Source organism: Carcharodon carcharias, chromosome 5, assembly GCF_017639515.1.
Source record: "Carcharodon carcharias isolate sCarCar2 chromosome 5, sCarCar2.pri, whole genome shotgun sequence".
Lineage (NCBI taxonomy): Eukaryota > Metazoa > Chordata > Chondrichthyes > Lamniformes > Lamnidae > Carcharodon > Carcharodon carcharias.
In genome coordinates this window covers 97,307,057-97,318,072 of record NC_054471.1, presented here as the reverse complement: position 1 = coordinate 97,318,072, position 11,016 = coordinate 97,307,057, and the positions used below count along the sequence as shown (strand labels likewise).

The following is an 11,016-nucleotide window of genomic DNA, read 5'->3' as shown; positions in this document are numbered from 1 at the left end:
GCAACAAATGCTGGCCTAGCCAGTGATGCCCACATCTCATAAATCAATAACAAAAAAAAATAATTGTCTCATTACCTGTGGTGTTCTAACAAAGATATAGGACTTCCATTGGTCAGTTTGGGCTAGATTTGTTCAGGCACAAGAGGCAAAATAATAGCTCTCATTTGTTAACTTGAGGACATATGTTTAAAACAGTTTTTTTGGAACAAATTCTTCTGTTATTTATTCTTTCCTTTATTTTGTAAGGGATTAGCTTTTGAATAAATTGCGCTCCCTGCATGTTGGAAATGTGATTTAAAAGGAGAGTAAAATATTGATTTAAACAAAACTGAATTTTAACAACCAAAAGTCTAACCTGGCCTAGTTGCCCTAGTTGATGACTAATCATAATGCATTTTCCACTTTTCAACAAAATGTTTAAAAAAACCATGTCTTTGCATCAATTACCTGCCATTCTCAATATTCACACAATACACTCACGGCATACTCTTGGTGTGTGTATAATGCATCGGCTGCTTTTGCTGTTAGATTCTGTTCACTGTTTCATTATAGAATATATAAACTGGAGCCATTGCATTGAATTAAAGATGAAAATGAAAGTAGATAATGAAGCTGTGAAACCTGTGCACTTTAACATAATCAGATATAACCTTTTCCTAAAATAGGTTTGCAATCATTCACCCAAATCAGAAGGTATTCAGCCTCCATCTTCTATCTTAAATGTGGATTGCAAGTATTCTGAGTTCACAAAGATAGCAAAACTAAGTAAAAATGAGAGTTATCATTCAGCTCTCTAGTTTATTCTTCCATGGAAGTCCATTTCAGGCATTAATTTTTGTAAGAAGAAATGTTTCCTGACATTACTGATTTGTCTTTTTGCCAACTGCTCCATTATCCCTAAAGTTTAACTTCCAGGTCTTCAGCTTACCAGTTTCCTATCCATGCAGTATCTTCCACACCTGTATAATTCCTGGCTATCATACAGTGCTTTTCACGGATGAAGAATCTGAGGCCCAGTAATTGATTTTGGCCTGAGAGTGTTTACCCCAACAGGGGGACCGAGACCATCCCAGGGGTCTCACTTATAACATTTGGCTCAAAAGCGAGTGGGTACTGTGTCTGTACAAGCAGCTCATCTGTTTTACACAGCTTAACACTAGGTTGCTTGCCTAGCTGGCAGCAGTCTGAAGTTAAAACTCGCAGAAGGAAGGGGTGGAGTGGAGCATCAACAAGTGGGGGTGATTGTGAGTACAGCTCCTGGCTCTCTAAGGAAGTGTTAAGTTAAATAAAAGCTGATCTTTTGGTTGCAGCCATGAAGAACCCTCAGGAAAGCAGGCCCGGTGACTGCTCTGCTCCTTGTCTCATTTGGAAGAGGCGTCCTAAAAGAAGCATTAGGCATTTATATAAAAAGCATTTATGTAAAGAGCCTAAAGCCTGTTTAGTCAGCCACCAGGGACCCCTGAAAATTAACCAACCTGATTTTGGTCAGTTTTCAGCTCTCCCTTTGGCACAATACGTTGGTCTCTGAAATTGGGCCTCTTTGTTGTAAGCTCACAGAATGGGTGCAACTAGGAAAATATTTCCACCCCGAGTTCTCCCGACATTTGCTTAAATCTCTGGCTCCCCCCGCCAAAGGTAAGTCTCACATCCTTTTCTATTCCTTCAACGTAAAGCCCTGCTCAACTCCAGACACTGCACAATGTGCATTTTTCTTTCAAGCAGGTGACCTGGTGCATCAATTAAGGTACAATCTGTGTTTGGAACAGCTCTTTACCTCAGAGTTTATTCTGATGTTTCAGCCTGTGTTGAAACACAAAGCTCTGGGTCTGTTTAATTCCCAAATCTTTCAACCTTGTGAAGGTTGGATGTCGCAGTGAATCAACATATTGTTGTTTTAAATGAGGACTTACGATCACACCCACACTATGCAGGAGCAGAAAGCAATCTCTTCTGAAAGTATAAGTGAATCTAGCCAGCTTCAATGCAGTTCCTATATAGCTTAGGTCCCTTGTACAAGCCTACTTGTTATTCGGTACCAATTTTGACACTAAATTGGCCAACGTGATAAGAAAATCCATAAAAATCGATGGTGTCAGCAAAATTGCAGTAGGGGCTTTTCTAAAGGTAATGTTACATTGTCAGAAAAACATTGATGGCATTTCTTGTTCTGCAGCTGGGATGTATCAAAACCAAAAGTTATAACTGCATGAAAGGCAATTTTTTAAATTTGGGATCATATTAGCAGATGTTGGCCAATGAAACAATTTTTCACTTTTGACAATGTTAGCATATCAAAGACGTGATGAAACTAACACTCAAAGTGCATATCAGCCCAACCTCAGAAAACCACCTCCACTATAACTTCTGCACCCACCCTCACTGAACTTAATGTGACTTTGTCAAAAACTCATTTATCCATGTGACATCTCTGGGTAATTGTGGTATCCTGAGGTGCAATACAGCTTTAAGAGCATGTGAGCAGATTGACCATGTGACTGTACACCCCAATAGCTGAGTAGTGTGGGCTATCATGTTAATGTTAGTCTAGAGTAGGGTCTGGCTGTAGAAGCACATATCATGTTAGTGCTCTATTGTCTGTGCAAATAAATAGCATGTGCTTCACTTCATATTGGTCTCTGCATCTGCAGTGTATGGTTATCAACTCACTCAGCGACAGATAAACATGCAACTGGTTCGCAAGCAAAGTGACCCTACAGTAGAACATAACAGTAATACTGCCCATTTAAATCCAATTATTTCTGAATCATGGAGAGTTTTCTTACATTTATTTGAGCAGGTAACAAAGGCCCTTCTTATCAATGTGTGTTGACTCTGAACCTCTGCTACGAAGTGGAAAGGTTCAATGCACCACAGTTTTCCTCATCTTCACACAGGCAGAACTGCCTTTGCTTCTGGGTAAATTCTGTCCATCTAAATTCTTTATCACTGTTCAATGGAGTCTCTCAATCCTCACACCAAGTTTAAAGCAAGTATATACCAAACATTCCCTTTTAAATAGTGAGATTCAGTAATCATTAATAGAAACCAATACATTATCTCATTATTTCTCTTTTGTTTCTAAAAAATGGCATTACTGTAAACTGGATTTTTATAATATCGGAGCTCAAAGATTGTGTTTGTTTGATGTCAGTTGCCCAATGTCAATGGCTCTTGAAGAGATAACTTTATATTCCTGGCAATGAACTTCACCTGCTGGAAGCATCTGTCAGGAATTTGCATGCAGGCCCCTCAGGATTTCCTTTCTCTAAAGCTGGCAGATGGAAAACTATGGGGATTACTGATTTATTAATTAACCCCTTTAATACCACAAATCCAGAAAGTCATGAAATGTCCTATTACTTTTCCAACCTATTAATTCTGACACAAAAACAGAAAAAACCTGGAAAATTTCCATCAGCATCTGGGACAAATGAAGGCAGGTTAACATTTCAGGCTTACGTTTGAAATATTTATCTCTTTACATACACTAGTTGATCCTGCTGTGTATTTCCAGCATTTTCTGGTTTTTATTTCAGATTTGAAATGCCTGCAATTTTTTTCTTTATTTTGTATCTTAAGGGAGTGGATGTGCAGAGGAGTGCATTGTCCTTATTGTGCATTTTAAAACACTTTCATCCAGTCTCTTTCATGCTTTTCTGAAACCAGTCCATTCATATATCACTCCAAAATCTCAGCATTAAATGCAGCATTGTATTCTTGCTTTCAATTCTGTCATGACATTAAGCGGATTAGTAATCTGCAAAATGACGTTGAACAGATAATTTTAGAATCTCAGGTGTTTTCTTAGATTTCTTATTAAACACAAGTATATCACTTTTAACGTGAACTTGTAATGTAATTTGATAGTGAACATTATAATTACTCTTTAGGTCAATGCAATGGCTGAAATAACTTCTTTAACTAAAACTTGCTATGCCAAAAACCAAATGTCATTATCTTCATCATCACAAATATATGTTTTACTAATCTCTATATAGCAGCCATCAAAAGGAAAGTGGGCTATTGCTCAAAGGTTCTCTTCTGATTTGTTTTCTCTTCATCCATTCCCTCAGCATGCTTTGTCAGCATGTTAAATATTGAAGAAACACTGTGGGAGAATAGATAATTATTATCTTTCTGACAGTCAGATATTACTTCACTGGGAAGCTATGGTAAACATCACAGGCTTAAACAGGTCTGATAATAACACTTAGAGTATCTCTAAAGTTAATGGGAACTGTTAGAATGAAGCCAAAGAAAGTGCCCATGTCAGGTTTCAGTGAGGAAAAAAAGAGCATTTATATAACACTATTCATGACCTCAGGAGGTCCTGATGTGCTTTCCAGCCAATGTAGTGCTTTTTGAAATGGCCTGAATTTTCACACAAATGGACAGGCTCTCCACCTTTGCGAAAATGGTGGCCGAGTTCCGGAACTAGAAGTCCTGCCCCCAGTCCCGGATCCCACCATTTAAGGGGGTGGGGATGGAATGGGGGTGGATTTTAATGTACACATCTGTAGTTCAAGGAGGCAACTGCACATATTAAAGTGCAGTTGCCTCAGTCAGGCCTGATTTTGGCCAGTGATATGTCTAAGACACAACATGTACACTTAGACCAGGTAGGAGAAGGCCTAAAGCTTCTGGAGTTCCTTGGAGAGGTAGGGTACCCTTTTGGAGAGGAAGGGTACCCACTTGGAGAGGTAGGGTACCCATTTGGAGAGGTAGGCTACCCTTTTGGAGAGGTGGGGTACCCTTTTGGATGTGGCCCCGGGACACCTTTGGGAGTGATAAGGTGTCCTTTGGGAGCGGCAAAGTGCTCTTTGGAATTGTGAGTAAAAAGTGCATAACTTCATTTGAACTGTCAAGAGGAGTGTTCAAGAGGAGCCACCAAGGAATTTAAATCTCCTACCCTGTAAAGTTAAAATAAAACAGTATGCAATGTGAAAAAAAACAGTGCTTGCTATTTCACTCTGTCTTTTGACTTAAGCCTGAGGGCTTTCATTACAGGATTGGTGCTGCGTGACTGCTTTCACAACCCTTCATTATCACAGTGGGGTACCTGCCAATTCACAGTTTGATTGACAGGTCCAAGTGGCTATAAATTCTTTGAAATGGGACAATGAATACAAATGTTTTTCGTAAGGGATTATTGGAATTCAAACATAGCAAATGGGCTTTTAATCAATGCAAATGGTTTTGAAATAGCAAATTTATAAATAGATTCTTCTCCATAGGTCCTGAAGTCTGTTCATGGTGGATACTGGTTGGGTTGGCATGGTAGGTGTAAAGGTAAATTGTGGTGGGTGCGGGCATGGATTGGTATGTTGGGCACTGAAGGAGTTGTTGGAAGGCATAGGTTGGCACAGAGGGTATGACGGTCCATGTGGGGTGGGCGGGGCATGAGGTGGCATGGTTAGGTCATGAGGAATGTGTGGCAGAGCAAGGGATATGAGGGGTGAGGTCTGGAGGGCTGTTTTTTGTTTCATTGTTTATTTTCATACCTTCAATAAAGTGCAAGTGCACTGGGGTTGGCCTTTTTCCCAGCCCGCCTCTGCACCTGGCAGCCTCCGCCAGCTTCCAAGGTCGCCTGCCCCGTCTCCTATTTTCACTCTCACCCCCATCCCCAGGCTCAAAGTCCAATTTTCCAGGGCAAATTTTCCCAGGTTGGGTTTGCAGAGCTAGGAATTGTCTCAACTCTGAGATCCTAACTCCAGTGAAAATTCAGGCCATAGTTACAGTTGTAATGTAAGAAATGCTGCAGCACTTTCCATGCAGCAAAGTCACAAAAACAGCAATGTGTTAATGACCAAATAATCAATCTAGGTGATGGAAACTGAGCACAGCTCCCCTGCTGTTCTTTGAAAAAGTGCCGTGGGATCTTGCATCCACCTGAAAGTATGGATTACGATCTCATCCAAAAGACAGAAAGGAGGACATATACTGCCACAATCATTTCATGGGATAAGTAATGACATTCTCATCAGTCAGGGGCTGATTGATTTATTTGTATCTAGTAGATCTTTAACTTTCTTTTGACTTAAACACAATTGAAGAAAAGATTTTAAGAGATCATAATTTTTCAACGGATGCTTCTATTTTTAGCAAAATATAGTGAAGTTAAGTATGTTTTCATAATTTAAAATGACAATATAAACTCTAAAAGCTATCAACAAACTATCACAACATTTATATTGGTATTACAGCTATTCATTAATAGTGAATTTGACATATTAGCTAATTGCTGTTTACATTATAGTTGCTGGTTGTTATTGAAGTTTTAAGTGTTAGTTGAGACTAAACCTCACCACACGTTTGCACTGGTGTCACATTTGGTGAAAAGTGCAATTTAGTATAAAGCTACATGTTGATCAAAGGCAAGATATGTCAAGCTACTACAGTGCTTTCACCAATTGATCATTAAAGAAGTGGGTTATTTTAATTCTTTTTCAAACAAGAAAAAGGAGTGCCCTTTGAATGATGCACGGCTGTTTGCACTCGAAAAAAATTGCAAGAGAGATTGCTTTGTAATACCTGAACGGATCCTTCCTCCTCCTCAATAATAGAAGCCTGTAAATGGTTCTCTGAGCATCATTTGGTGTGGTGTGCCTCATTTGCATTCATTTTGCATAGCCAATCTTATGGTTCAACACTGAGTTTCACACTAAACAATTTTAGTGCAAACAAGATTAAAGTTGCATTTTATTACAACTGGAATGATAGATTAAAAACCAAAATTAAAAATAAAGATAGGCAATGCTGATAATGCCTAGCTTAGCTTAGTCAGCACCTGAAAGAGAGAGCTAGGTTAATTCTTCAGGTGTAACCTTGCTTTGCTTCTGCTAATCCACTGTGGATCTCCAACATTAATGACTTCATTTCAGATTTCATAGGCTATTTTTCCTAAACTTACAGTTGAAATATTTAATAAGTGGAACTCCACTGTGTGCATTGTCCTGCCCACCCCTTTCTCTACACCATTGTTGACTAACTTCCCAGAGCAGCCATTGCCCACGTGAAGCAGAGAGGACCTCTATCCTGGTCCTCACTTATTTCATGCGGACTTCCATCTCCCCTGACCACCACCTTTTAGCCTCCGGCCTTAGTGATATTCTGTTTGTTCACCACCACTGAACATTCTACCTCCCATTTAAGAGCGGTGGGCTTGCTTAAGAAGTAGCAGATCCACTAGATTTTCCCACCCTCTGAAATGGTAAGTTGCCTGTAAGCAGTGTGACTGGCCCATTCCCTGCTCAATCTGCCCCAGAAAGAAAAGCTGCCTCCCACCACTTCAATTGACCTTTTGTCATGTAAAGGCTGTTTTCAGTTACGTTGATTTGTGGAATGTGATTGGGAGCCCTGTATAGTCCCTTTTAATAATGTCGCTTATATTATCACCTGGAAAGCAATTTGAAACATTACATTGAATTGTATTACCATTGCCTAAATCCTCAGCAGCAACATCCTGAGAGTTACCATTGATCAGAAATTCAGTTGGACTAGCCACATAAGTACTGTGGCTACAAGTGCAGGTCAGGAGTTGGGAATTCTGCACCGACTGACTCACCTCCTGGTGCCCCAAAGCTTATTCACTATCTATGTAGCACAAGTCAAGTGTGAGATGGAATGCTCTCCAGTTTCCTGGACATGTGCAACTCCAACAATGCTTGCTTAACACCATCCAGCAAAAAACAGGACTTGATCGGCACCCCATCCACCACTTTTAATGTTCACTTGCTCCACCCCTGGTGCACAGTGGCTGCAGTGTATACCATCCACAATATGCACCACAGCAACTTACCAAGGCTTCTTTGACAGCACCTCCCAAACCCACAATTTCAACCGCCAAGAAGGGTGGGTTTGCTGAGGCCAGCAAATACATCACCTCCAAGCCACACACCATTGCAATTTGGAAATATCACCTTTCCTTCACTGTCTCTGGGTCAAAATCCTGAAACACTCTCCCTATTTTGGGAATACCTCCACCACACAGATTGCAGCAGTTCAGGAAGGCCTTTCATTACCATCTTCTCAGGGGCAGCTTGTACCCAGCAAAATGCTGGCCTTGCTAGTGATGCCCATACCCTCAGAATAAATAAAAAAGAATCACGTAATCTTGCATTCATTGAAAAAGATACTATAAAGTGAAGAGCATTAGATCTGCATTTTCCTGGGAGCTATGAAAAGACACTTTTGATATTGTATAATGTTGAAATCATATTGTAATTGATACCACATCTGGGACTGAAGTTGTGCTGTGCAATATATTATCAGCATATTGACATCATTTAAATGACAACATTACACAGAAATTCCATTGAAATATGTTAAAACACTTGCGATTAATACTACACAGTTTAATTTTAGTGTCTTTGACAGTTTCACATTTCCACAGATTGTACACATGTAAGCCTTCCAATATTGACCTTGCAATATTGACTTTTTTTTTACAATGGAAGGATTTTCATCTTTTTTTAATGGGATGAAATCCAATGAAAATTGCAGCATTTGAGAATAAATTGAAGGGTATATGATTCACAGCTGAGCTGGAATGCACTGGAAAGAAAATGAAAAATTCAAATCCGCTCCCATTATCAGACAAAATCAAGAAGCACTGCTAGTGGCTACAGCATGAAATGTTTAAACAAGAAATCAAGGCCTCAAATGTTCATAAGTGATTTATGAACATCATGCCTCTGCTGGTTGGAGTCATACCTAGCACTAAGATGATGGTTGTGGTTGTTGGAGGTCAATCATCTCAGCTCCAGAACATCAATGTAGGAGTTCCTCAGGGTAGTGTCCTCAGCCCAACCATCTTCAGCTGCTTCATCAATGACCTTCCTTCCATCATAAGGTCAGAAGTGGGAGTGTTCGCTGATGATTGCACAATGTTCAGCACCATTAGCGACTCCTCAGATACTGAAGCAATCCATGTCCAAATGCAGCAAGACCTGGACAATATCCAGGCTTGGGATGACAACTGGCATTCGTGCCACACAAGTGTCAGGCAATGACCATCTCCAACAAGAGAGAATCCAACCATCGCCCCTTGATGCTCAATGGCATTACCATTACTGAATCCCCCACTATCAAAATCCTGAGGGTTACCATTGACCAGAAACTGAACTGGACTAGCCATATAAATGCTATGGCTACAAGAGCAGGTCAGAGGCTAAGAATAGTGTGATGAGTGACTTACCTCCTGACTCCCCAAAGTCTGTCCATCATCTACAAGGCACAAGTCAGGAGTGTGATGGAATACTCCTCACTTGCCTGGATAAGTGCAGCTCCCACAACACTCAAGAAGCTTGACACCATCCAGGACAAAGCAGCCCATTTGACTGGCACCACATCTGCAAGCATTCATTCCCTCCACCACCACTGCACAGTAGCAGCAGTGTGTACCATCTACAAGATGCACTGCAGGAACTCACCAAAGCTCCTTCAACAACACCTTCCAAACCCATGACCATGACAATCTAGAAGGGCAAGAGCAGCAAATAGATGGGAACACCACCACTGGAAGTTCCCCTCCAAGTCACTCACCATCCTGACTTGGAAATATATTGCTGTTCCTTCACTGTCGCTGGGTCAAAATCCTGGAACTCCCTAACAGCACTGTGGATATACCTACACCACATAGACTGCAGCAGCTCAAAGCAGCAGCTCACCACCATCTTCTCAAGGGCAACTAGGGATGGGCATAAATTCTGGCCCAGCCGACGAAGCCCATATCCCATGAACGAATAAAAAAAAACCCATTATACCATGAGCCAGCCCGACCTCATGACTCTCAAACACTGCCACCTCAGATGTAATTCAGATAAGCATCATTTGCATCAAAGGTTGTATACTAACCCTGCATAATGTTGCTCAAGGGTAATTGGAAGTTACATTGTAGAAAGGGAAATTGCAAATAGGAGAAAGAAGCACATGACAATCTTAAATATAGGTAAATCCATGAATGTAGATTGTAGCCAAATTTCCTGTCCAAATTACCTTAGGGAAAAATTAAGGCTGCAAAATCTGCCTCCGTAGCACCAGTAATTTTGGTGCTTCGGGTGCCAGTTCAGAAGAAAAATGGCATCTGCGCAGTGTGTAGCAAGATCCGGCAATGCGGTAAACGATTTGATTATTTTAGGTTTTCTTGGAGGAGCTGATCAAGAGAAAAATGTTAGTCAGGGCACCAGGAGCACTCCCTAATCCTCTTCAAATAGTGCATTGGAATTTTTCTGATCCAGTTGAACAGGCAAACAACACTTTGATTTAACATCTCATCAGTCAGACAGCGCATCTGACAATCCAGAAAGGAATGTACTCCCACAAGGCTGCTGAATTGTACACCTCGATTATATGCTCAACTCCTGGAATGCAGCTTGAACCCACCAATTAAGAGAAAACAAGGCAACTGCAAGAAAATAAAACTCAATTAAACTCAGCACAATAATTGAAGTCCCATGCAGGCAATTGCTTCATTTGAGGCCAAGACTGCAGACAGCAGCATTATCTGCTATAAAGGCTTGGCCTAAATGGCCAAGTGGTTATGGTACTGGGCTTGTAACCCTAAGATCAAGAGTTCAAATTTCACAATGGCAAACTATGAAACATTGTCTGCTATAAAGAAACTTTCTCCAGGGATTTAGGACACTACAAGCAACTCTACTGAACTAGCTCTGTGCCTCCATGGAGAGTAGCAGTCACTGAGAATGCATTGTAGGGAATTGTAGATGCAGCTCATTGTCTTTGCCTATTAAATTAAACAAGCAGAAAGTGATGGGTTGTGCACCAACATTTTCCTGCAATGGATTCCTTGATGAGCATTGTCCTTGCTTGAAGCATGGGCTACACCCTAATGGATAAGCATTTCACTCTGAATTGTTCAATTTAGTTTTCACAGAATCCTAGATTGATACAGCATAGAAGGTGATCATTCAGCCCCGTGTGTTTATGTTGGCTCTTTGATGCAGCTATCTAATTAGCCCCACTCCCTGCTCTTTCTACATAGCCCTGAAAATTTCT

The 11,016-nt window shown here is 40.7% G+C and overlaps 1 protein-coding gene across 3 annotated transcripts in view; it reads right to left on the bottom strand.

Moving 5' to 3' along the window:
- Positions 1 to 216: 216 nt before the first annotated feature.
- The window catches only part of myom2b (myomesin 2b), a 181,008-nt gene continuing 170,208 nt past the window's right edge, over positions 217 to 11,016 (bottom strand). For all 3 annotated transcript variants that reach the window (XM_041187577.1, XM_041187581.1, XM_041187578.1), the window contains one exon: positions 217 to 4,108. Coding sequence is in view for 1 of the 3 variants with exons in the window: in XM_041187581.1 (XP_041043515.1) it covers positions 4,091 to 4,108 (18 nt within the window). In the remaining 2 variants the exon portion in view is untranslated. The remainder of the gene's footprint in view (positions 4,109 to 11,016) is intronic.